At 56.9% G+C, this 26,662-nt stretch overlaps 1 protein-coding gene across 1 annotated transcript in view; it reads left to right on the forward strand.

The window, feature by feature from the left end:
* Vwf (von Willebrand factor) overlaps nt 1-26,662 on the forward strand; it is a 110,161-nt gene that overhangs the window by 36,801 nt on the left and 46,698 nt on the right. Inside the window, exons 16-29 of the mRNA XM_033765953.1 lie at nt 5-25; nt 3,105-3,345; nt 6,138-6,229; nt 7,730-7,890; nt 13,730-13,833; nt 14,685-14,823; nt 16,608-16,742; nt 18,637-18,783; nt 19,407-19,547; nt 19,714-19,827; nt 20,912-21,068; nt 21,583-21,741; nt 22,345-22,480; nt 24,412-25,790. Coding sequence (XP_033621844.1) covers nt 5-25; nt 3,105-3,345; nt 6,138-6,229; nt 7,730-7,890; nt 13,730-13,833; nt 14,685-14,823; nt 16,608-16,742; nt 18,637-18,783; nt 19,407-19,547; nt 19,714-19,827; nt 20,912-21,068; nt 21,583-21,741; nt 22,345-22,480; nt 24,412-25,790 — 3,126 coding nt within the window. The remainder of the gene's footprint in view (nt 1-4; nt 26-3,104; nt 3,346-6,137; nt 6,230-7,729; nt 7,891-13,729; nt 13,834-14,684; nt 14,824-16,607; nt 16,743-18,636; nt 18,784-19,406; nt 19,548-19,713; nt 19,828-20,911; nt 21,069-21,582; nt 21,742-22,344; nt 22,481-24,411; nt 25,791-26,662) is intronic.

Here is a 26,662-nt window from a genome sequence, read left to right on the forward strand (position 1 = left end):
GGCTGGCGCGAGCCCGGCTTCTGTGGTGCGTGCCCCTCCGCCCTGCCCCTGCTGTTCCTGGCGGTATTTTGACAAGTGGGGGTGGGGGCAGCTGCAGTCTCCCCCCGGCGAAGCCTGGCCTTGTGGAGCTGGCTCTTCCTGGGCTCCGGTGGCTCCCAGACCTGTGCACTCCCGTGTCCAGCACGTGTTAAGGCAGGCGGGGCGCCCAGCTGCGTGACAAGGCAGCAGGACCCCAGCTCGAGCTGCAGCCTCTCCAGTTAGAGTCCTGCAAAGTGGAGGGCCGCTCCACACCACCTGCTCCCGTAGCTCCCCATGCTGGCCCCCAGTGTGCTGCTCCTTTGCTGCTGCTGTGGCTCTGAGGACGCTGGCCGAGGCCCAGTGCGGTCAGGCTGCCTGAGGGTGTGCAGCTGGACCTTCCCTCCAGGGCAGGGGCTGGGGTCCCGGAGAGAGGGACAGGACAGCCGCGGAGGTGCTGGGGAGCTGGTGCCCTTCAAGGCCGTTCGTTGTCGGCACAGATTTGGTCGGAGAGGAGGGCTGGGCTTGAAAGACAGGTGGACATTCCTGAGGGCGAAGCTGGTGGATATTCTGAGTTTTAGGGGAAAGTGTTGGAGACTCAAATGTACCTGACCTGCACAGAAGCAGGAAGATAAGAGTGGGGAGCGGCTGCGGAGGAACTGATAACTTTGAAGAGAGGTTCAGGCGGGAGGACTCTAGGGGTGTCAATATTTCGGGTGGGCTGAGCCAGCTCAACACTGAGTTTAAGTGATTTTCCCTAAAGAAAAGGGGCAGAGACAGAAGTGGGGACAACAGAGGACAAGTGCTGGGTGCCTCCCCAGCCTGGGATGTCCTGGGCAGAGCAGGTTGGCCACTGGGAACCCCAGCGAAGGCCTGGCGGGCAGCTGGCTGTGGCTTCCAGCCCCGCACTGTAGCCTCCTGCACTCCGTTTCCCCACGGTCTGTGGTCGAGAAATTGGGAAAATGATAGTGAGTCAGTGCTCTTTATGACAGGCCTTGGTTGCCACCGCCCTAATGGGTTACTCTCTGCCCCATGCAGCAGCGCCCACAGGTTTTGGTGCAGGGCATTGTCCCAGAGTGCCTGGTGCCTAGGGGGCTTTCTCTGATCTCTTGGATGGTCTTCAACTCCATGGGGCAGATCCAGAAGTGGGCTGGGGCAGCTTGGGAGTGAATTTCCCAACTGCAGAGGCTTTGTGATGTGGCAGAAAGTCCCGGCTGATGGGACGGAAGCTTCCCTGGAGACGTTTAAGGGCAAGAGAGCCCTGTCTCCATGCTTTATGTGGTTTTTAGGTTGTTCTTCTGAGCCCAAGCATGGGGGCAGGACTTTTGGATTCTTCTTTCCTTTCTCCACCCCCAGTGGCACTCAGGCTCACTGTCTCCTGGACCCAGACCTCATTTTCCCCTCCTGAGACATGGACAGAGCTCAGCAAAGCCTGAGTCCTTCTGTAAGATGAGGTCACACCGACAGGGGACACCCGAGGAGAGGCGTAGCTCTGTGCTGACTTTGTGCCTGTGCTGGGTGGGGGTGGGGGTTCAGGAGGAGCACGCATTCTTCCTGCCTTGTACAATGGAGAGAAGCTGAGGACCAAGCCTTAGCCCCTCTGTGTGCCTGAACCTTGCACAGGCCCTGGCATGGGATGGACACATCATAAATGCTTGCTAAACTGTTCCGTGGACAAGATTGAGGGAAAAATTTAATAGGGCTTCAGGCCAGCACCAGGGAATCAGAGCCTTCAGCTGTAGCTGCTCTTTAGTGGGGACCACACGCCAGTCTTCCCCATGCATCTGATGGGATGGCCCAGACCCTGCACTCTGAGGAAGGCCAGTGTCTCCTATGCCCAGAGCCCTTCCCTTCCCAGCCGCCCTCAATGCTTTGTCTAGGGCGGCTCAGGAATGGAGGGTTGCAGGGCTAAACTCTAGCACCTGTGAGGTGCAGACGCAGATTCCAGTAGAGAGCAGGACTCTCCCAGCCCAGGAAGAGCCCTGAGCTGGTTTCTCAGCAGTGGATCTGCACCCCCAATTCCTGTCTCAATTTCCCTGTAGAGAAAGTCTCAGGCCCCTCCCCCATAGCTGCCCTAGAGCGCTGTCCCTGTCCTCTTGGCTTTTGTCTCCTGTGTGGATTCCCCTGGAAGGACAGGGAGGTGTAGGCGGAAGAAAGGAGGGGCTGGGAGTCGGGACCCTGCGTTCTCAAGGGGAATATTTCCTTTAAACAGTTTGGCAAGACTGTTCCATTTATTGAAAATTTGGAAGTGTACACACTTTGGGAGAGGAGGTGCATGAAGTTTTATCTGTTATTTTAAAAGTTCAGCTTGAACAAGTTTTAAGACCCTTTCCTATGAGGGGCAGTGAAACTGAGTCAGACACAGGGAGCCTTGGGGGTGAGTTCAGTGCCAGCAGGAGCCCCTGCTACGATCCCTAGCACCATGATGGACAGGAGGGAGACAGGTAGGTAGGTAGATAGGTAGGTAGGTGGGCAGACAGATGGATGGGTGGGCAGATAGACAGGCAGACAGACAGGTAGATGGATGGGCAGATAGACAGACAGGTAGATCTACAGGTAGACAGGTACATAGATGGATAGATAGATGGGCAGATGGATAAAAATGGTTATTACTCCACTGGGCTGAGCTGTTGTCTGGCCCATCAGAGCATTTCTTTTTTAGACCACAATAATTAAGAACCTGATCTTTAGGGGTACAGAGAGCTGGGTTTGAATCTCGCTCCTGCTTTTCCGAGAGTCAAGACCTGCCGAGTCCCTCAGCTCATGTTTTGCCTTTCTTACCCATGGAAAGGATTCGATGAGAGCTGACTCACCGAGTGCGGCATAAGCCTCTGTGCTTGCAGGGCACACAGTAGGTGCTAAGAAAGGGAGTGTTATTGTCTCGCTGTGTCAGTCATCGGAGGCACCGGGATTTCTGCTGAGTCCTAGGCTTGGGGAAGTCTGAGGAGGTGCTTACAACACCTCCTTAAGAAGGGGCACTTGTAGGTTTGTGTGCCCGATGGCCGGAGAGGAAGGTCGCGTCTGTCGGATACCCCTGGGGTCACAGACGCACGGGCAAGGCTGCCACTGACGCCTCCTCTCCCCTCCAGCCCCGCGCTGCCCTCTGGGCCAGGTGTTCCTGCAGTGTGGGGCGCCCTGCAACCTGACCTGCCGCTCCCTCTCGTTTCCTGATGAGGACTGCAGCGAGGTCTGCCTGGAGGGCTGCTTCTGCCCGCCGGGGCTCTTCCAGGATGAGAGGGGGGACTGTGTGCCCAAGGCCCAGTGCCCCTGCTACTACGACGGCGAGATCTTCCAGCCTGCAGACATCTTCTCGGACCATCACACCACGTGGTGAGTGTAGGTAGCACGCGAGGGACTGGAGCGGCAGAGCCAGATGGGGCCCTGTCCTTCACTCTGTGGATGGGTAAACTGAGGCTGGGAAGGCAGTGGCCTGTGTAGACTGGCACAGTGAGTTGGGGGCATGGCTGCGAAGGCACCCTGGTCCTCTGATTTCCTTCCTGGGCGGGGAGCTAGCTCTCCAGCCTGGCAGTAGAGTTCTCGACCATTCTTACCAACTGTCATGTTCTGGGCCCGTCTCACTGCTCTGGGCCTCAGTTTCCCTTTCCAGAACAGGAAGTAGGAGCCTTCGAGGGGCCTCTATTAGCCTCCTTCCAGCATCCTCAGGCTGAAGCATTTGAGTGGCAGCCCTGCCCTAAGGCCCACAGCTCTGAGGCGGGTTTCAGTTGCTCTAAAAATACCCGAGACTGTGCACTCTGAGAAAAAGAGGTTATTGGGCTCACAGTTCTAGAGGCTGGCAGGCCTGAGGCTGGGCAGCTGTATGAGAGAGCAGGGTGTGTAAGATAGCCAGCATGTAGCAGGCTCTTTCAAACTACCCATGCTTTGGAAAACGAATCCAGTCTGCTGAGACCTAAGTCCTGGTGACAGTCATTAATGGCTTCCTGGAGCCCTTACTAGGTTGCAGATCTTCAGGTCCTGCCACCTTGCTACACTGTTTCTTTGGCGATCAAGCATGTAGCACATGAACCTTTGGGGCCACCGTCTATGCACGGCATAGCCATTGCAGGCCACACCCACAAAAGAGGGGGGATCCACCAGGAGAGGAGAGGAGATCCAGAACTGAGGAATTTCCCAGAGTAGAGGAGGAAAGGGATCTCCTGAGCCAGTGCTGCAGAAAAGGCAGAAGGAGGACGCGCCATCCTGTGGAGATTGGGGTGAAGGAAGCACTGTTGGTCTTCATGTGGACCCGGTGGATATTACTGAAAAGAGCTTGCTTTGTCAGTAAAGAGTTTGAGGTGGAGAGAGTCGCTTTCCCAAGTCATGCAGCAAGCGAGTAGAAGCGGGGGTTGTGTGCTCCACATTCTGCCGTGAGAGCGGACTGCCAACCAAGCTCCTTGGTCATGGGTCACGGTGGTCCCATTGTCAAGAGAGGAAAGAAATCAGTCTGTAGGAAGAGGGGGTGACTTGGGGACAGCAGCTGCTACCAGCTGTTTTTGCATAGCTGAGAAGGTAGCAGGAGGCACACAGCAGCCCCTGGGTGAGCAGGGCTCTGTCCTCTTCCGTAGCAGGCTGGATCCTATCGCCCACCCTCCCTCTCCATTCCACTTGGGAACCTGGGTCTCATGGAGAGAGTGCCACTCATACGCCTGTGGCTGTTTACTTATGTCCTTGAGCCACTCACCGAAGGGTGAGCCTGGCTGGAGTCAGAGCTGGTGATGTCCAGGGAGAGGTGGCAGGAGGGTACACACAGGTCCCCAGGTCCTTCCGGCCATGCCTGTGCTATCTCCAGCGGCTGGTCACAGTGGGGGCAGCTCCACTGAAAGTCCCAGTGTCCTGTAGAGCAGCAGATGTCGGTAACAACCACTGACTGTGATTTAAAATAGTGAGAAGGGAGAACTCTGAGTGCCCCAAACAAGACCTGAGATGTCTGAGGTGGTGGATCCGCCGTCACCCTGATTGGATCACTGCACACATATGTGTGTGTGAGTCCGAATCGTGCACAGTAGCTCAGGAAGGTGTGCAATTCTTGTGTGACAGCTAAAAGGAAAAGAATATCGAGAACTTTATGCAGAGCTTTATGCTGGATGCTAGGGATTTAGTGGTGGACAAGAGCAGCCGTGGCTTCTACCCTCGTGGATCTTACCGTCTGGGGAGAGGCAGATGTTAGCCGGTACCAGGCTGGTCAGTTTCAGGAAGAAAATAGCTGCACAGTGACAGCTCGAGGCGGAGCCAAGAAGGCCTGGGAGAAGCCACAGCTGTGGCTTAGTTAAGAGCGAAGTGTGCAAAAGTTTGTGTTCAAAGCTCGTGTCAAAGGGAGCAGGGCTCCCCCAAGGCTCAGAGACAGCTGGGAGTGGGAGAAAGGAGAGGGAGCGTGGCAGCAGATCGGTGGAGATTCGATCTCTGTCTGAAGAGTGTTGGGGAAAGCCGTGGAGCGTTTCAGTCAGGGAGGTGACCCATCGGGGTTAAATCTTGTGAAGACGCAAGCTTGCCAGGAGGAGCGTTTCGGAGCGGCCGAGCACAGGTGCGGGAAGCTGGGACTCCTCTGCACTGCCTGGGAAGGAGGTGGCAGAGTGGGGCTGCAGACAGGGCAGTGTCAGGGAGGAAAATGGGTTCCCGATGCAGAGTTAGACCAGGCGGATGGGGTGCAGTCCACGAAGCAGCTCTGGGAGAGCCCGGTGTCGGTGGAGGACCGGGGCTGTGACGCTTTGAGACCCCAAAGGAAGCTGCTCTGGAGGTGTCTGTAGCTTGGGCTGGGGTTGGAGGAAAGGGCCAGCTGCTGCTGGGAAGACAAGTGACCTCCGTCCCTCTGCTAGGATGGAGCCTGGGGACACCGGTCCTGGAAGGCCAGGCAGGGCGGGGTGAGAAAGACCAGAGAAGTAGCAGGAAGATGGGAAGGAAGGTTTCTATGTTCCCAAAGAACAGAGTAGTCAACAGTGGTGGTGAACGTTAAAAGGCAGGGAAGAGTTGAAAAATGATTCAATAGGATGTAATGACATGGGGGCCACCGGTGGCCCTGGGAAGCTGAACCTTGGCGACTGAGGGGTCTGGGAGTCTGGTCAGAGGGAGACAGAGTGGGAGGCAGGGACATAGGACAGCACCGGGCGGCTCTCTGTTCTCCTCTGCAGCTACTGCGAGGATGGCTTCATGCGCTGTACTGCGAGCAGGGCCCCCAGGAGTCTGCTGGATGTGGGCCTGGGCAGCCCCCCGTCTCACCGCGGTGAGTACTGCCCTCCCCTCCCTCCGGACTCCTGTTCGGCACAGGGGAGGGAGCACCCATGCATTCAGGGACAGGTCTGGCTTTTCCCACGACTGCCCCAATTCAGGGTCTGTGTGGGGCCTTTTCGGGGCAAGGCACGTCTCTGTATGGTAAATCCAGGCTATTGAGGCAAGAGGGATTTTATTCTGTGGAAAGGAAAAGACCAACTTATCCACAAGGTGGATTTAGTGAGACCTCTGTTTGCTCTGGGTGACCTTAGTCCCGGGGACAGCAGGAGTGAGGTGGTCACCATGATGACAGTTCCTGTTCTTCGGTGGCCTCTCGTGGCCCATGGACATGTGGACAAGGACACCTCTTTGAAATCTTCTCAGATGGGTTTGAAAGAAGGGTCAGGGCCCATTTCTCCAGGGAGGAAGGTCCTAATAGTTGCTGTGCTGTAACGACAGGAGCCCAGGAGTGGGCTGGCCTTGGCGTAGCGGGATCAGCCTGTTCCTCCCACAGGGCTGCTCTTCCTCTGGAAGGGTCTCCCTGGCTCAGAGAGGAGCCTCGCAGTGGGAGGGACATAGTGGGCTGCTTGTGTCCTCTGCTTTTGTCCTTTTGATAGGGTCCTCTCTGCCCATATGGCTGAGCTCTGAGTGGCTCCAGAGCTAGCAAGACCCCGGCTAAGGTGGCTCGGAAGGGGGGATCAGCATGGTGACCTCAAGGCCCTGGAGGCCTCTGTCCCTGTCCTTCGCTCTCCGATGTCCCCAGCCCTTGCCCCGTCGCGCTCTTCCTCTCAGCCTTGCCTTTGATGAGCCCCTAGGCAGAGCCTCTGAGCCCAGGAACTGGGAGGTGTCTTCCCTTTGCTAAACCAGGAATCCCCTGGAATCCTGTGCAAATTGGGAAAAGCATTTATCTTTTTGGAATTTCCATATAAAACGAGCTGGAAATTCTGGCTTTCTTGCCTAGAGGAGGTGGTGAGTGACATCAGTGCTGTTATATGCACCAGAAAGAAAACGAAGGGTGTGGTGCAGGCCCGTCACTCTCCTCATTGTCAGCCAATTTCGAGACTGCCTAACGCTGGGAAGGAGGACCTGCAGCTCCCGTCCTCAGTCCTCAGGGAGCCGCTCTGTAGCGGTGGCGTGGGGTGGGGTGGACGACAAGCGATGGAGATTCAAGCTGTGTTAGATGGGGCCTGTCTTCTTCATAGGCTGTAGTCTTTTAGGGATGCTTTTGTTGGGTTCCGCCAAGGCTCTTCTCTCAGCGCCTGAACCGAGGTCTCTGAAAGGCTGACCCAGCAGCTTCTGCAGGGCACACAGCTTAGCGCAGCCTGCAGCAGGGCCACGGGGTGGGAATTCAGCCATGGGATGGACGTGGGGGTCAGCACTGCTGCTGTGCACAGGACGAAGCCCAGGGCCAAAGAGGCTGCCTCCCTGGTCCCCGTGGAGCCAGAACGCACCGCTCCCAGGGAGGGGGACCCCCACCCCCATGCATCACCCCGTTGGCTTTCCTACCTCCCAGGCAAAAGGAGCCTGTTCTGTCGGCCTCCCATGGTCAAGTTTGTGTGTCCTGCTGACAACCCACGGGCGGAAGGCGTGGAGTGTGCCAGGACGTGCCAGAACTACAATCTGGAGTGCATGAGCACCGGCTGTGTCTCCGGCTGCCTCTGCCCCCCGGGCATGGTGAGCCCCCAGCCCCTTCCCCTTCCCTTCCCTTCCAGGAGCTGTGGAACCAGCAGAGGAAGAAAGAGTGAGGGTGGGCCGGCCCCACAGCCAGGGAGGGAGCTGGTAGGAAAATGTCCAGTGTTCATCCTCAAGAGAGCTGACAAAAATATAAGATCTTGGCTCCCAGGAGAGCCATGAGAAGCACAGAGAGTATTTCTAGAAAATACTTTCAAGTAAAAGCAGGCATTTCCACCAGGCTCTTCCCAAGGGCTGGATTCCGTGGTGTGAAGATAGCACACATACATATTTGCATATGATTTGCATACATGTGTATAACTTTGTATTTCAAGGGAAGACACTGAAGTCTCTCCTATGCCACTGTGAGCTAGTAAGAGTCTCCCATGTGGGGCCTTGCTTCCCTTCTCTGTCAGTGCGTGGTGGGGTCTTGGCCAGCCCTGTAGGTCTTGTTTTGGGGCTGGGACTGCAAATGTGCATGGAGGTCGTGTCACCCGACAGGGTCCAGGGAGGTCTCCTCGAGAGAAGATGGGGTCCTCACTTAGGAGGCTGGGCTGGGGCAGGACCCGTGCGTCGGAGGGAAGCACAGGGCACTGAGTGTCTTAGAGCAGGGAGCTGCACAGCCAGCTGAAGAGGCTCAGACAGGCTGATGCAGAGAGAGGGCAGCTTCACGGACACTGATGGGCAGGGCTGGGTGCCCAGCTCAGTCCCGGGAGCCCCCAGGATTCTTCATGACTCAAGGGGCCATGTGGTTCCCATGCAAGGATTGCTCTCTCTTACCAGGTGGTGGCCTTGCTTCTGCTCGGGGGAGGTGAGCCCATCATGGGTGTCTTGGAGGCCCTGCTTTCCCTGGGGCCTGAGGGGATCATGGGTTTAGGGGTCCTCTAGGCGTGCCTTCCCCGGGGCTGGAACCAGATGCCGTGAACGCTGGCACGCGGACAACCCTGCACACCTGAAGATGTGCTCACTCTGACCTTGGTGTCCTCAGCCTGGAATGGGCGCAAAGCTGGGGCCAACACAGCTTGCAGCGCAGACGCCCCACGAGGGTCCACAGGCCTCCGTGCAGACCTGAGCAGAGTGACCAGTGCTATACGGTGATGGAGGAGACAGAAAACCAAGCAGCGCTGCTGAGTTTCATCCTGCTTTTCCTTTCCCCTGGGCCCTGCAGGCCCAGCCCGTGGCTGCATTGCCAAGGGTTTGCAATGGCACTGTCCTGCATGCTTCTCTTGGAATCGCTGCTGCTGGCCATGGCTCGGGCTTGCCCACCCGCCTCAGCCTCCTCGTACCTCCCAGGCCGGTTTCCTGTGAGACATGACACAGATATTATTATTCCCCTGGAGAATGCAGCTTCTAGGCTTTATTCTTGCAAGTTTGTCTCATCTCGATTTCCTTGATTCTAATCCCTGATACCCAAAGTGAGCGACAAGGGTCAGGGTATCAGAGCCCTGATGGGAGGGGAGGGCAGCTCTCATCTGGCTGTGGGGGAGCTCAGGACACCAAAGACCCTGCCTGAGGGCCGGGAGCTGCGAGGTTGTGTAGAGGGGACTAGGCAGGCCCCTTGGGAGGTTGGGCCGGGGCAGGTGCAGGGCAGATTCTATTTATTATTTCTCTCCAAGCACAGGTACGAGCCTTCCTCACCTCCCTGGGGCATCCTGCTTCAGTGTGGAGGTTCTGGAACTGTCCTTTCGAATGGGGAGCTGGGTTGGCCATGAGCACCCTGACCTGAGGGGTACAGTTCTTGCCTCTGCAGAAGGTGGTGTTCATGAGGGGAACTCAGACCTGCGTGGGGCAGAAATGGGCAGGGCAGGGGAGGATCCTGTTTGTTCTCTTGTCCCTGGGGCTGTTATTGAGAGTGTCTTGGAGTTTCAAGGGGACACAGACCCTTGTTCCTTCTTCATACCTGGGGTATCGACTCCCAGCGGCAGAAGATGCACACAAGGAAAAGGACTTCTCACTGGGAACTGCGTCAGTGCCAGGAACACTTCCAATGGGTTCTTTCTGTCCTGGAGAAATCAATCCAGACAGTTTTGAGTGTTAACCACAGTGATTGCATTATGACCTCAAATCCTGAGTGGGCAGCAAGACCTCAGGCCCAGGGTGTGGATGTGAGGTGAAGCACTGCTTTGGCACCCGGCAGCCCTGGCCTGCATTCTAGGGGCAGAACTGTCCCAGTGAGGGGCTTTCACCTCCATTGCAGGGGATCGCAACAGGAAATCTCAGGCTGCAAGAGCGCGGGCTATTTTCACAACTGCTTCACCAAGATGCCGACTTGTGTGCAGATTGCTGAGGCCAGACTGGCAGAGCAGAGAAGTTCAGTGATTTATCAAGTGTGCACAGTGTGCTGATTCTGGCTGGAACACAGAGAAAGTGGCTCCGGAAGCACTCTTTTGGGGCCTGTAGGATGGCACAGACTTACACCCGCAGCTTCTCTGGCTCCCTCTGAGGTGGCAGGGTGTGGCGTTGCCACCAAGGGTTTGGGGAGGGACAGGGATCTGTGTTGAGAGAACTGGCAAATGGGAGAGAAGTTGCTTTCTCCTGGGCAGCTCTCTGGAGAGCACCGAGACACCAGGGAGGACAGGGCTGGTGGCCCGCTCTGGGGTATGTTCGACCGCTGCTGGCTCCTGCTCCTTTCAAGCTTTGATTCTTTATCTGAAGCTCAGCTACCTCAACTCCAACCAGGCACACTGGCTCGGGCCCAAAGAGCCTGCAGGGACCATCTCCTGCTGCTGTCCACAGCAGGGATCCAAGAAGGGCCCATTTTGCTTAAATTTCCACTGTGGTACAGTGCTTTTGCACATACAGCACAGCGGATTATCAGAAAAGTAAAATGGAAGATACGACACACAGCATGTGAACCCTTTCCAGTTTTTATCAATTTCTAAGACGAGACCTCACTCTGCCAGATTGCCACACCTGCCTGTCAGCTCTTGCATTGCCCAGGGCGGCCCGGCCCAGGGACCCCCTCTGAGCAGTAGTGGCCTGGGCCGTGACGGCCTTTCCTCATCCAAGGCCCAGAACATCTGCTTCAAAATCCTGGAGGGAGGAGGAGAACCTTTCTGATTTGTCCCGCCTGGCACCTGTGTAGAGTGAAGCTTTTCTGGTCCACCCTGCAAACTGTGTCCTGCCAGCTCCTGCCAGTGATGCCCAGGCCTCCTTGCCGGGCACAGGGGATGGGGACAGGGTGCTTCTGGTCCGTGGCAGCACTGTGGAGAGGCCAGAGAGGTGCCACGGGGAACGACACTGCGTGGGAACGGCGAGTCGCTTCAGCTGTCTGTGTCTCAGTTTTCACACCTGTCAAGTCGGACCAGAAGGGTCGGGAAGATTGGAGATGACAGCACACTGGACACGTGGAAGGTGTCCACTGTCACCAGAAGTGCCCAGAGGGGAAACTGCCAATCGTATTAGGAAGAGATGCTAGAGGAAATTAGCCACTGAACACGGGGAGTAAGTTTTCATTCCCCAGAATTCATGTTAGGCGACCTGTTGGGTCAATAAAAAGAGGGGCTGGCGCTACAAGACCTACATCTCAAAGTCACTTTCTTTAGTTAAAAAATTCTGACCTAAAACAGAGATGCCTTTAAATTAGAACATTACCAAATCTCACCACTAGGTGGCAGCAAAGCACAACCCCGCCACCCCGGGGCTAGTCTTTCCAGGAAGCTCAGGACCGGACTCCTGGCTGCCAGACCAGCCACCCTTCAGCCCTCTCTGGTCTCCTCTGCCTGGGGCAGCCACGGGCTGGTCAAGCAGGCTTCTGGGTGCACGTGGCGCGGCCGGGGTGCCCACCTGCACTCTGGTAGTGGTTTCCATTGAGCCGGGCCCAGGGCTCCCCAGGTGGCCTTACCTGTGGGTATTCACAATCTTATGAGACAGTTTTTTTATGAGACATAATTTTACTTTATTTGCTATCAGGGATTGAACTCTGGACTTTGTGCTTGCGAGGCAGGCACAGCACCACTGAGCTAAAGCCCTGGCCTGTGAGATATAATTTAAAAACTCTGATTATCTAGATGCCTTACCCTAGAGTGTGGTTGATCTTCTTTGAGGATTTACAGTTTTGAGGCTTTTTTGTTTGTTTTGGGCGGTTCTAGACATTGAACCTAGACAATGCTGGAGGTTTGGAGGAAGGAGAACCACCAGGCCAGAAAAACAAAGAAACAAACACCACAGAGAGAACCGAACTGGAGCCTGGTGCTCACATATGGGGTGGGGATGGGCCATTACAGAGAAGGGCAACAAAGTCAGTTTGTCTCTTCCTGCTTCTTCCAGGGGCTGACCAGACCCGGCAGCGTGTGTCCAGTCACAGCCTCCCTTCCTCAGAAAACCCTGGGTTGATGGCTAGTGAGCGAGTGTTTCTGATGTTTTCTTGTGAATCTCCAAAGGGTGTCTGTGAATTTTTCTCTTAGTGGCTCTCTGGGGTCCCAGAGGAACCGCCCCAGGGTGGAGATGGCTTCACTGTAAACTCAAGATCTCAGTGGCTGGTCTAGGAGTCTGGCTGGTTCTGGCCTGTTCTCCCCTGGGTCCTGTCCCCCAGGTCCCAGAGTCCCTCTAGCACATGGGCAATCTTGTTACTGATTGTCCTGTGCGAGGCAGGTAGCGTCTCCTTTCTGTCCTTAAGGCTATGGCCCCCTCCTCACCGGCTCTAATTATGGGTCTAAACCTAGTGCACATTTAATTCCAGTCTTAACACTGCAGCCTATTGGCCAGGATCACCTTTACCTCATGACTTGGGCTGGGGCGGTGTGGGGTGTGGCATCCTCTTCTGGCCCAGCTGGGATTTGAATTTGTGTTGTTGGGAGGAGGCTGGGCTTCTTCGGACCCGCATGGTGCATGAGACTTTCTGAGAGGGGCAGAGGCTGCAGCTTGCTGATCCCCCCACTTGCAGGGGAGAGGACTGCACATGCCCACTGGGCTGGGCGAGGTGGGCCGGGCACAGTGTCACTGCATGCGATGTCCCTCGGTCTCCGGCAGTGCTTCTGGTACCATAACCCGTCCACCACCTGCAGGAGCGCTGGTCCTTCTCATAGCAGCCACTAGGTGGCAGGCCTCAGACCTTTGTCTGAGCTGAAGAAACCTGGGGATCAGGAAGCAACCCTGAATAGTGACAGACTCTGACAGGGCGACTTGTCCAGCACCCACACTCAGCCAGAGGGAGCAGGCTCTATGTGGCTGCTGGAGCTGAGGCAGAAGCCACCTCTAGGCTCGGGTCAGTGGATCTTAGCTCCTCTCAACCGGCCCTGCGGATGAGGGGTGCCAACTACCTGCAGGCAGCTCCTCTATTTCCTTCTAGTCTTTTTTTTTGTGGGGGGGATGTGTGTACATTTATATAAAACCGGGATCATGTGTACATACAGTTTTCTTCCCTGTTTTGAAAGTGAGCTGCAAAAGCATTCCTCCATCCACGCCGTCCTCCAGTGGCCGTCCTCACAGCTTCACAGGCGCCAGCCCTGGGATCCCTTGACAATGTAATCGTTTTTCTGGTCATCGAACACTTGAATATTCCCATTGTTCAGTGGTGGTAAATAATGCTCCCTCAGCCTGGTCCGTGCTCCATTTCCTTTGTGCACAGTGGCCGGGTCTGAACTCGTACACTTCCATGGGGCCGACATGGCTTTTGGAAGTGTCTTTACACACGTGTCCCAGCGCTCTGCCTGGCAGGGCATGGGACAACAGAGGCAGTGTAGACAGTGCCCTGCCTGCCAGGCCCTGGCTGGGCATGGCTCTCGTTCTGGCATCAGTGGCTGAGGTTGTCCCCAGCTCAGTCCTGCTCCCGGTGCTTGGCTCTGGCCCTGGAGACGCCTCTTCAGCAGGGCCTTCGGGGTTCTGGGTTCTTTCCCCTCAGGTCCGGCATGAAAACAGATGTGTGGCCCTGGAGAGGTGTCCCTGCTTCCACCAGGGCAGGGAGTTTGCCCCTGGAGAAATGGTGAAGATCGGCTGCAACACCTGGTGAGGCCCGGGCTGGCTGGGCAGGGGAGGAGGAGGAGGAGGAGGAGGAGGAGGGCACCTGCATCTCATTGCACTCCTCCGTGGCTCTGTTTCTCCATCTGTGTCACCTGTGTCACACCCTGCGTAGGGTTCCTGTTCAGGGTCATGGACCTTAGGGAACAAGAGGACCTGGTTTCTGCGTTGTGACCAAGCCACAGGGACAGGGTCAGGGACCCCCCTTTAGGGTGCTCTGCATACCCAGCACGGCATGAGGGACGTGGCAAAGGCCTCTCATCCCCTCTTGTGACCGCTGGGAGAGGCCGCGTGGATGGGGCCGGGCCCCCCAGGGCTTGCGCTCCCCGCCGCTGATGCATGAGTGGCCACCGAGGTCAGCTCTGGTGCCAGTGTGGTGGGGAGCGGGGCCAGGTGGCCACCAGCAAATCACTGTAGATTTAAACACATGGCTGTGTGCACATAAACCCTCTGGGCATAAGTTTGCGGCTCATTACTGTTTTCCAGACTCAGAACTTTGCCGCTCTTCTGTCCTATTTTCTGTGTTACCCCAGAGAGATTCATACTGGTCTCACAGAGCCCTCTTCCCACTCCCAGGCAGACTTGGGGTTTCTAGGGTGAGACTGGGTCCTGGCCAATCCACAGCAGGTGGCAGAGGGAGGGCCTAGGCCTCTCCTTAGCTGCCAGTCACCCTGGACAACCCCTTCCTTCTTTGCCTTAGTTTCCTCCTTAGAACTGGAGAGCAGCAGCATGGCTTTCCTCTCCTGCTGGGTTCCTGAGGCATCCGGAGGCCTGGTGGCACCTTGGAAGGTTCTGGACCCCTCCCGGCCCTGACCAGCCCTCCTCACTTGCTCTCTTAGTGTCTGCAGGGACCGGAAGTGGAACTGCACAGACCATGTGTGTGACGCCACATGCTCCACTCTGGGCATGGCCCACTACCTCACCTTTGACGGGCTCAAGTACCTGTTCCCCGGGGAGTGCCAGTACGTCCTGGCGCAGGTGAGCAGGGTGCCTGGGCTGAGCCTGTCCCGGGGGCACAGAGCTGCTGACCGTGCTTGTGGGCTTTCAGGTTGGGTTCTGCCGTGGGAAGAACTCTGGGTCTGGTTTCACTGTGTAGTTTTCTGGCCCGGGAGAAGGTAGGAGGTTGGAGGAGGTAGGAGGGAATGTGGCTGTCATACCCTGTGGTCCACGTGGAGACTTCTAAGAAGGGGACAGAGGCTTGTGCTGGGTATGAGGCTTTTGGCCCCCAGCAGCACCGGAGTGCACCCCTTCCTCTTGGTAGCCCCAGCCTCGGCCAGGAGGCAGGACAGGAGAGCTTTTGTGGGGTGAAGGGAGGGCCACAGTCTGGAGGAGCCTGGGCCCAGGGCGGGAACTGGGGGACCCCCACACCCACACCCAGCCTGCGGAGGCAGGAGCTGGAGGGAGTTGGGAAAACCTGGAGACGGCTCTGTGGGCATCAGCGGGCTGGCAGTGTAGGCTCCAGAAAGCGTTCCTGGGTTGTGCACGGAGCAGCTTTCCGTGACCAGCTGCCTCTGCCTCAGCCAGAGACACAGCCACCAAACTGGCTTCAGACCTGAGGCTGCAAGCAAGGTTTTCAGGCAGGGGCCTCCTGTGCTCAGCGGCTCCCTTGCTCTTCCCTGCCTGGTGACACTTCCCCCACGGCCGCTTCCACGAGTCCTCAATCAAACTGTGGCCTTTGTGGGTCACTGGATGTCCTTCCCCACGGCTGGTCCTTCTGCTGGTGCTTTGTCCCGGCCCTTCCAAGCCCTTGCTTTGCGGGTGTCCTCTGGGACCGGAACAAGGAAAGCACCCGCCCCTTATTCCTGTGTTCCCCACAGCCCACTGGCTTACACAGGCCCCCTTACCTGAGTAAGCTCTTGGGGTGACGATCCCCATGGTAAAGTGGGGCAGATCGTGTGTGTGTGTGTGTGTGCGTGTGTGTGTGTAAGCATGCACATATGGCTGTGTGTATAGTGTAGGCATAGGGCGTGTGTGTGGATGTGTGTGAGTAGACATGTTTGATGTACTACATGTATCTGTGATGTGAAGGCTGTCTTAGTTACAGCCTTGTTGTGGGGACAACATCCTGGACATCCACAGTTAAAGGAAGAGAGGTTTATTAGGCTTATAGTTTGTAGAGGTTCAGTCTATAGTTGGCCGGCAGAGGAGAAACAGCTCTGGCAGGAAGCAGAGAGGGATAAAGAGGGAGAGGGATGTGTGCACCCTCCCAGGCCACGCCGGTGACCGGCCCTCGCCCACCAGGCTTCACCCCGACATCACCCGCTGTGATCCCGTCCCCTCCTCAGAGCCCCACCTCTGAGCACATGAGGCTTGGGGGACACTAGACATAAGCGCTGGCCATGTATGTGCACATGTGTGTGTATGTGCGTGCCTGGGTGTGCGAGAGGGAAGCGGTTTCTTCACGTCACCAGGAGTCATCTAGGGTTCTGCCTGATGGTCTCTCTGTTGGCGTAGCAGTGGCCACCACGGGGAGCTTCTTGCCGGGAGCACGTCTCCTTTTGCTGAACTGTCCAAGCCTTTACCGTGGGCCGCCTTTCCTACCTCTGCACCGCTGTGTGGTGGTGCTCTGGCCGGCTGGCCGTGTCCTGGCCGCTCTGGTCACGCTCAGGAGGCTCAGGGATGCTAGAGCTGCCGCTGGCTGGGTAGGGCACCAAGAGTTCGGCTGGCGCACAATTACGGTGCACACTATGGGCGTCCCCAGGTCAGGACAGGCGTGTCTCTGGTGAGGGAGGGAGGGTGGCAGGTGACGCTTCTCTCCCCAGGACCACTGTGGCGGGAACCCCGGGACCTTCCGGATCCTGGTGGGGAACGAGGGCTGCAGCTACCCCTCCACGGAATGCAGGAAGCGCGTCACGGTCCTGGTGGAAGGAGGCGAGATCGAGCTGCTTGATGGGGAGGTGAGAGGCAGGGCCCCCACGAGGCCCTGTGCAGAGGCCCTGGGGACTGCGCTGTGGGCAGAACGAGCGGCAGCTCGAGTGTGGATGCGTGTGAGAAGGGTGACTGTGTGTGTGTAACGGGGGAGGCGGGGGTGAACCCTTACCCATGGAGCCATAGTCGAATGCCTGAAAGGGCAGGTAGCTCACAGACACACACCTATAATAAAGCTGAGTTTATAGATTATCGCTGTATGGGTGATGTCAGTAACTAAGAACAGAGCAGTTGTGGCAATGTGCTATAGTAAGTTACAGGGCAGGTATAGTATAACTTAGTATACACGCATTTTATAGTGCTGGGTATCAGACCTGGCCTTTGGCCCCAGCTATAGCCCTAGGCCTTGTCTATTTTGAGGCAGAGTCTCGCGGAGCCGCTCAGCTGCCCAGGCTGGGCTGGGATGTGTGACCCGCCTGCTTCAGCCTCCCAGAGTGCTTGGGTTATAATATTTCTTGATGTAAAACCTTGTGTAATAAAATGCATGAGTCATTTATTTATGGAAGTTTCCATTTAATATTTTCAGGCCTTAGTTTAACCATGGTTGACTGCTGAAAAGGAAACAGATAAGTGGGCCTGCTGTGTATTTATATATTTTTAGTTTACTTTATGTTTTTCAGTTCTTCTCAGACGCATTTCACTTTTGGTGGTACCAGGGAGCGAAGGTAGAGCTAGACAAATACTACTGCTGAGCTGCATCCCCAGCCTTTTAGATAAATATTTGTAAAAGCTCAGAAGTGAAACAAGCAAAAGAAGTTCTTCTCAGGTAGTGCACAGGAAGCCGGGTCCAGGGGCTCCACCCTGGGATGGTGACTGGGTGGCCTGCATGGCCCAGGAGTCTGCCTGAGGTGTGGAAGTTGCCCCGGGCACAGTCGTGGTCCAGCTGGTCTGGGCACATGCGGTATCAGGGAGACCCCAGGTATGGCCCCCCCATCCCAGAATCCCATCTTGTTCTGTGGCCTAAGCCACTGACCACTGACCTGTGGGGTGGGAGCTCTCCGCTGTCATGAAAGACAGCTGCTTAGCAACAAGCCTGGCTGTGGGCTGGCACACTTCAGCGGCCAGCTCTGTGTAGATGGAGGCAGTGTGGCACAAGGAGGTGTGCCCACGGTGGACAGCCTTGCTCAAGGCTCAGCAGTGGCCTCTCTACAGAAGCTCACGGGCCTGAGGGCTCAGCTCTGGGGGGCTAATCAGGGCTTGGCGGGAATGGGAAGGGGACCATCGTGGATCCCCACAGCGCCCCCTCTCTTCAGGTGCTGGAATGAGCGCAGGGTGCTCACTGGGATGGGTTTTTAAATCTATGACCTAGAGGTTCTTAAGCCTTTGCCACATTAAAAACCTGCCTAGGGCCCTATCAGTGACCAAGGCTCAGAACAGCCCCCAGCCCAGCCCAGGGAAGCTGAGGCAGGAGGATCGGAAGTTTGAGTCCCAGTTGGCCGACTTAGGAAGATCCTGTCTTAAATTAAAAAAAAAAAATGAAGCAATAAAAAGAAAGGGGCCGGGGTGTAGCTCAGTGATAGAGCACCGTGGGTTCCATCCCAGTACTGGAAAAAAGCTCCTGCTTTCTGTGAAGCAATGTGGACCAGCTGTTGGTTTTGTCGTGCGTTTCTGCTGCTACCTCCATTACTGTTCTTACTTCCAAGATGCTGGAGGATGGGATGTAGGAATGTCCCTTGTGGTCAGGCCGAGAGGATGCAGCTCTGGCTGTACATGGCAGGGGACTTGCAGGGCTCCGGGAGGGCAGACTGCCTTGCGTGTGTGCGTGTGTGTGTGTGTGTGTGTGTGTGTGTGCACCGGAGACGGGTGGGTGTGGAGGGAGGGGGGATCCAGATCTTTCCTGATGCCCCGCTGTGTCTCCCCCAGGTGAGCGTGAAGAAGCCCATGAAGGATGAGACACACCTTGAGGTGCTAGAGTCTGGCCGGTTTGTCATCCTGCTGCTGGGCAGAGCCCTCTCCGTGGTCTGGGACCGACGCCTGGGCGTCTCCGTGGTGCTGAAGCAGACATTCCAGGTCCGGCCCCCTCTTGCGCCGTTGTGTCTGTGGCCTGTTTGGACCTGTGCTGGCTGCTCTTGGGGCAAGGTGGTCCCCTCACAGTGAGCTGTGGAGGTGGGGTGTCCACTTGGCCGTGGCTGGGCTGGAGCAAGGGCCCCCCACAAGCCGTCTTGGCTGCCCTTGCCTGGTTTGCAGTCTTCACAAAGGAAGGAAGCAGTAGGTTGGGTGGCATTGGATTTTCTTAGGCGCACTGACTGTGCACAGCATGCTGAGAGGGGCTGCCTGACCACTGAGCTGAAGGCCAACACTTTTGACAGACACTTGTAAGCCTGCAGGGAGAGGGGATCGCATTTGTCCCAGGTCTGATGGTTTGTCGAGACTTTGTGGGTTCCCTGCATGGCGTGTACATGACAAGTGGCTCAGCTGAGTATGGTGATGGCTCAGTGGGCTGTCTTCACAGCGTTAGCCTGTACGGGCCGGGAGGCTGCACAGTCCCTGCTTGCTGGGCCACCCATCCTGCTGACAAGCAAAGGACCCCGTCACTTATGCAGTGATGCCTTATGGGCTCCTGGTGTGTGTCGAGCACCGCGTGATCGTGTGTGTGTGTGTGTGTGTGTGCGCGCTCTCACTGTGCCATCCAGGAGCAAGTGTGCGGCCTCTGTGGGAATTTTGATGGCATCCAGAACAATGACCTCACCAGCAGCAGCCTCCAAGTGGAGGAGAATGCCGTGGACTTCGGGAACTCCTGGAAAGTGAGCCCGCAGTGTGCGGACACCAGCAGGGTGCGTGTGGTTCTGTGGATGGAGCCTGGGAGGCTGCTTCCCAATGTCCCCATTCCCCGGAGGTGGCAGGAACTGCATGTGGTGGAAACAGGGTCTCAGGTGTCCTCCTGCGTCCCTCACTTTGCTGTCTGTGTTGGTGTAGCTGTGCTTCCCTCCCTGTCCCCAGGTGGTGCTGGATATGTCCCCTGCCACTTGCCACGACAACATCGTGAAGCAGACAATGGTGGATTCCTCCTGCAGAATCCTCACCAGCGACATTTTCCGGGACTGCAATAAGCTGGTGAGAGGAGAGGGGAGGCAGGGCGGGCTGAAGGGTCGGCGGGGGCTGCTGTAGCCTGGGGTTCTCAGGTGCACATGACGACTCTGGGGTCCTGCGGCAGTCTCTACTCGCGTGCTGCTGCCGTCCTTTCTGTGTCCAGGAAGCAGAGTCCACACCTTCTAGGGAGGCGGCGGCTGCAGATTCACCTGCACAGGAAGTGGCATTGGCCCACACTTCTCCTTTGCCCTTGGTCTTAGAGTTTGGTGCGTTTCCTTGTCTCCAACACTGGAGTCAGAGCCCCTTGTCCTGTCATTGCTGTGTCTCCAGATCTAAGAATGCCCGATCATCCCTCCTCGGGGAACAAATGACCAAACAGTCCCATTAGTGCCCCTTCACTTTTCAGAGAAACTCTTTTTCAGCCTTCACTGCAGTGGATTTTAGGATTCCCAGGGACAGTGAGATTCTCTGGCCTGGTGGCACTGGAGTTGGGAGAAGGAGGCAGGGAAGGGAACGGGGAAGTGGGGCCTTTGGAGGTCTTGGAGCCTGTGTCTGCTCGCTGTGGGAATTGATTTCTATCAGCCATCCTGTGCAGCACGTTTGGGGATAGGAGAGGTGGGAACAGAACGTGCTTGTGCGAGCAGTGCTGCCCTGGGTCTGAGCTAGGGGAGTGCACCAGGGTCCCCCCTCCCAGCATGCTGGCCCTGCAGCTCCCGGTGAGGCAACTTGAGTGGGTCCGGGTGGCCCCTCGTGTCGCTGTACCGAGACAGAGAAAGAGCGTGACCAGCTTTTGTGGCAACTCCTAACACGCGGTTGTGTGCGCGGCTCGGTGGAGGCGGACAGCAGAGCATCCCTCTGAAGTTCTCAGGCATGTCCTGGCCCACGAAGGCCTGGGAACCTGCCTTGGTCAGTGTTTCTGGCTGTGCTCCTAATAAGAAGTGGGAATCTTGCCCTTTTACCTGTTTCCGTTTGTGGGGACTGTCGGCTTCCACGCCTCCTGCCCTGGAGGCCGTCACCCTTCTGTGGCCGCCAGAACACCTTCGCCCAGACTAAGGGTCACAGCTCTCGCTGCTGGCCAAGACTGCACTGACCCAAGGCCCCTCTGCAGGTGGACCCCGAGCCCTACCTGGATGCCTGCATCTATGACACCTGCTCCTGCGAGTCTGTTGGGGACTGTGCCTGCTTCTGTGACACCGTTGCCACCTATGCCCATGCGTGTGCCCAGCAGGGCAGGGAAGTGAGCTGGAGGACAGCCACGCTGTGCCGTGAGTCCCGATGCCTGGGACCTCGGCAGCCCCCACCCCCTGCATCTTTTGAGGCCGGAGGGTGCAGGGTGGGTGTGCGGAGGGCAGGTGCTAACGTGTGGAGGGCTCCCAGAGGCAGAGAGGACTCGCACATCGGGGAAGGGGCTCACACTGTGCTGAGGAGGAGCCTGGCTCAGCACGGCCCATGGGGCCTTCGCTCCTGGAGCAGGAAGGGGTAATGCTCAGGAGGTGCAGAAGGAGGCCTGCGTGTGTCTCAGACATGGCCATGTTCTCCAGTACAAGGGACCATTTGTGCATTTCTGTGGAGCCTTGCTTTCTCAGGTGCACACAGCTTACTGTTTTTATATAGAAAACAAACCTAGACCACTGGGTTCCTAGCTTGGATGCTTAGTAAATCCAGAAGTCAGTGTCTCTGTGGCCCTTAGCTCCCCAGCAAGATCTCCGCCTACCCCCTCCCCTCCTCCTGCGGTGGCCTGGTGATTTGGAGTCATAGCCCTTTGTTCTGTTTTCACAGCCCAAAGCTGTGAGGAGAGGAATCTCTGGGACAGTGGGAACGAGTGTGAGTGGCGCTACAACAGCTGTGCGCCCGCCTGTCCGGTCACCTGCCAGCACCCCGAGCCCCTGGCCTGCCCCTTGCGCTGTGTGGAGGGCTGCCATGCACACTGCCCGCCAGGTGAGGCCTGTCCATCTCCCGTGGCATGGGCCCCTCCCCACTGCTCCCTCCTGGCCTCTGCCCAGGACCTCCCTGCCCCCAGCCCTCGGCCTCCATGGGTCCCTTCACCAAAGCCGGGCCAGGTCTAAGTCTTGCCAAGTTGGGTTCCTATGGCCTTGTGTGTGTGTGTGTTTGCGTGTGTGTGTGCAGCCCAGGCTCTTGCGCATGCTCAGCACACACACAACCACCCACACCGTATTGTTCCCAGTGCCGTGCCTTTGTGTGCCTATCTATGGGTTCCTCACACAGAGCAGCGCTTTCCCAGTAGGAAACTGTTCTGACGAGTGCAGGGTGGGGTGTGCCTGGAGAGCTGATGTTTTCATTGTGTTGCTTCTTGCTTCATTTAAATGTCAGTGGCCACGTTTGGTTATTGGCTGTCATATTGAACAATGAAACTTGAAAGTTGTTGAATCCACACTTTGGAAGAGTGATTTGTCTTAAGGCTTGGGGGAGGTGAGACAGGGTGAAGGATCATAGTGAGGTGACAGAATTGGCTTCGTGGACAGGGGGCCCTGTGGCAGGACAGGTGGGTGGCTCTGTCCTAATAAGAGGTGTGCTGTGCAGGGAAGATCCTGGATGAGCTTCTGCAGACCTGCGTCAAGCCCCACGACTGCCCCGTGTGTGAGGTGGCCGGCCAGCGCCTACCCCCCGGGAGGAAGGTCACCTTGAACCCAGAGGACCCTGCCCGCTGCCAGGCTTGGTAAGTGGCCCCGGTGGTGTGAAGCTGTGCGTATTACCACATTCCTGAGGCCTGCTCAGAGGCCTGGGGCGAAACCTCCCAGGGGGGCGAGCTGACACATTGGGTGTATTTAGTTTGTTAATTAATCGGTTCAGTTTCTGCTTAGCGCATTTCTACTTTGCTTTTCTTTCTGTGAGAGCAAACTAGACTGCTTCCTCCCAAAATATTGAAATATTTAAAAAAAAGTTTTTACCTTTTCTTGTGGGAAGACAGGGTAGGCTTTCACTCTCCGCTCCAGCATGTAATGCTTTTTGTGAGCTCTACTGCTCACATTAACACATTAAGCCGGGTCAGGGGAACTGGCATTCCCATTCCCTATGGCCTGGATTGTTTCTGGAGGCCATGTCTAGTCTGAGATTGGACCTCTATAAAGTCAGTTTCTGGAAGGAGGCGGGGGTCAGGGAGGAAAGTGAGAAGGAACCTCTGATCCCCTGGAATAGCAGGGATATCTTGGGGCCACAGTTGAGGCTGCAGGGCACATCTTCTGTAACTGGGAGAAAAGACCCACGGCTGTCCCTCTGGGTTCTCGGCTGTCCCTCTGGGCTCTCGCTGGAAACTGGCCTCAGGGGAGGTGGGCAGGTGCCGAGCTTTCTGAAGTCTTACCTGTAAGTGGGGAACAGTCATTCAAATGCTGATATGTCCAACACCCATCAAGCCTTGGGAGAGCTTCAACTTGAGAACTGCAGCTCACCCGGGAGGGGCTGTGGCCAGAAACAGACCCTGCGCCACCATCTGTACAAACATGAGTGAAAGCTGCCCGGGGGGAAGTTTTCCAGCAAATGCAGGAAACTAGAAAGTATGCTATTCACACACTGCTAACCGAGGGCCGAGGCAGTAAATCATGGGGAGCGTGAGGAAGTAGGAATAACTTCCCAGGAGGACCTGCCGGCCCGGCCTCCTGATGCCGAAACCGAGATGTGAGGATGAAAGCCCCAGTGAGGGTGAGGTCAGTGCTGGCGGAGCGCTGAGCTAGAACCCTGTCAGCACTGGGGCCGGGCAGCTACGCGGTGCATGCTGGGATACCAGCTCTGCAGCGGGCAGGGATGGTGCCTAGTGGCCAGGCCACAGCTTGGCCCGGAGTGTTGCAGGCGGGCTGCTGGGAGGCAGGGCATAGAGAGGAGGAGATCGCAGCAGGCACAGCTTCCCACCGAAGGGCAGCTTCATTCCCCCATGGCCTGGCCTGGCTGCCACCTCCAGGACACCGGGGAGAGGGTGGAGTGACCAGAGGCTGCAGGTCTTCCCTGTAGTGCAGCAGTTTTTGAACCAGGCTGTGGCTCTGACGGGGTGTGTGGGCCTCGCCACCTGCCTGTGGGAGGAGTGAACGCTGAGCTGCTGCCCTCCTGGGCCTCCTGCCAGCCCCGGCCAACTCCTCTTAAATACTTTCTTCTGCTAAATAAACCTAGGACCTCGAATTTTTATTCATTGTTTGAAAATGTTTTTACCCTAGTTTTTGTTTCCTTTCTTGAGGCCCAACCTACCAAATTCTGTTATAATTAGTACTGTTAACCATTTGTCTTCAACAGGAGAACATTTCCAAGTCCCCATCAGCATCTGTATTTAGAGCAGTATTTGTCCTTGGAGATACTTGGAAGAAGGTTTGGGTTTTAGTTGAGTATTACTGTGGCTAGAGATGTAGGCTGGAAAGGAATCAGAGTTGAATGGTTGCGTGCATGGCCTAAACAGCAAAGATTCTTTTTCCAGGTCCTAAGACGGGTCAAAGCTTTGGCTTCCAGAATCGAGGGAACCTGTGTGTGTGTGCTAAAAGTGACATCTCGCTCCTGTGGGGATGTTCCGTGCGGCTGCCGGGCAGTTCCAAGGGAACACATCCGTGGTGGGTGGGGAAGGACTCAGAGCTTCTTCCTCAGCATGTTGGTTTCTTCTCCCTCTGCCAGTCACTGTGACGGTGCCAACCTTACCTGCGAAGCCTGCCAGGAGCCCGGAGGCCTGGCAGTGCCCCCGACAGAGGCCCCAGTGAGTGCTACCACCCCATACGTGGAGGACACCCCGGAGCCGCCCCTGCATGACTTCTACTGCAGCAAGCTGCTGGACTTGGTCTTCCTGCTGGATGGCTCCTCCAGGCTGTCGGAGGTGGAGTTTGAGGCACTGAAGGCCTTCGTGGTGAGCATGATGGAGCGGCTGCACATCTCGCAGAAGCGGATCCGGGTGGCCGTGGTGGAGTACCACGACGGCTCCCATGCTTACCTCGAGCTCGGGGCCCGGAAGCGGCCGTCAGAGCTGCGTCGCATCACCAGCCAGGTGAAGTACGCAGGCAGCCAGGTGGCCTCCACCAGCGAGGTGCTGAAGTACACGCTCTTCCAGATCTTTGGCAAAATCGAGCGCCCTGAAGCCTCCCGTGTTGTGCTGCTCCTGACTGCCAGCTCAGAGCCCAGACAGATGACCCGGAATTTGGTCCGCTACGTTCAGGGCCTGAAAAAGAAAAAGGTCATCGTGGTGCCCGTGGGCATCGGGCCGCATGTCAACCTCCAGCAGATCCGCCTCATCGAGAAGCAGGCCCCCGAGAACAAGGCCTTCGTGCTTAGCAGCGTGGATGAGCTGCAGCAGCGGAGGGACGAGATCATCAGCTACCTCTGTGAGCACGCGGTGGAGGCTCCTGGCCCGGCTCCGCACACCCAGGTGGCGCAGGTCACCGTGGGGCCAGGTCTCCTGGAGGTTTTGTCCCCGGGACCCAAGAGGAAGTCCATGGTTCTGGATGTGGTATTTGTCCTGGAGGGCTCGGACAGCGTTGGGGAGGCCAACTTCAACAGGAGCAAGGAGTTTGTGGCAGAGGTGATTCGGCGTATGGACGTGGGCCAGGACGGCATCCACGTCACAGTCCTGCAGTATTCATACACGGTGGCTGCGGAGTACACCTTCCGTGAGGCCCAGTCCAAGGGAAACGTGCTGCAGCGCATGGGAGAGATCCAGTTCCGGGGTGGCAACCAGACCAACACTGGTCGGGCCCTGCAGTTCGCGTCCCAGCACAGCTTCTCCGCCAGCCAGGGTGACCGGGAGCAGGCGCCCAACCTGGTTTACATGGTCACAGGAAGTCCTGCCTCTGATGAGATCAAGCGGTTGCCCGGGGACATCCAGGTGGTGCCTATTGGAGTGGGCCCAGGTGCCAATGCGCAGGAGCTGCAGTGGGTCAGCTGGCCCGGCAGCCCCATCTTTGTCCAGGACTTTGAGACGCTCCCCCGAGAGGCTCCTGACCTGGTGCTGCACAGGTGCTGCTCCGGAGATGCAGTGCCGCTCCCCACCCTCCATCCTGCCCTAGGTAGGAAGGCCCTGTGCAGAGGGAGGTCTCGGGCAGCCCCAGTGCTGCCTGCTTCTGGCCAGGATGTGACCCTGGGTTCTAATCCCAGCCCCTGCTCTGCCCACTGCCTCAGTTTCCTTACCTCCCAGGCGGGGCTGTGTTGTGACCCTTTTTTTGGGGTGGGTCTCTTATGTATACTTGCAAGTTCAGAGGTAACACAACCCTACTGTCAACATCTAAACCATACCAAGCAGTGAAAAGCACTACACTTCCGTTATCACCCATCCCCATCCCTGAAGGTGATAGTGAGCTTCCCTGTTGCTGTGACAATGCAGGTGCAGCACCCAACACCCGCAGCTTAACGGGGAAAGGTTACATTTGGCTCACAGTTTGGGGAGACTCAGTCCATGGTCAATAGGCCCAGAAACCTCACGGTGGAAGGGTATCGCAGGGCAAAGTTGCTTGGTTAGTGTTGGCCGGGAAGCAGGGCCGGGAAGAGTTCCGGAGAGGGCGGGGCAGCACACAAGGTCACGCCTCCATGGTCCACCCAGAACCCCCGGGGCGTGCCCCTAACCCGCTGGGTGTTTCTTAGTCCAGGGAATTCATGTGTCAGGACGAATGCTCACACCACCAGCCCTCCTTTCTGCTGTGAAAGTGATTTTGGTGACTGTCAGCTCCCTCTTGGCCACATAGAGTGGGTGGACTTATGCACGTAGCTGACGGTCTTTGGGTCGGGGTCAGGAAGTCAGGTGACCTAGGTTCGGGAGGCAGATTGCTTTCATTTGCCACTTGCTAACTGGATAATTTGGGGCAAGTCCTTAACTTCTTTGTTCGTCAGTCTCCTTATCTGTAAGATGCGGCTCATGACAGTATTAAGCAAAGGGTGTAATGCC

The sequence above is a fragment of the Fukomys damarensis genome, unplaced genomic scaffold (assembly GCF_012274545.1).
Source record: "Fukomys damarensis isolate Sample0158 unplaced genomic scaffold, DMR_v1.0_HiC HiC_scaffold_19, whole genome shotgun sequence".
NCBI lineage: Eukaryota > Metazoa > Chordata > Mammalia > Rodentia > Bathyergidae > Fukomys > Fukomys damarensis.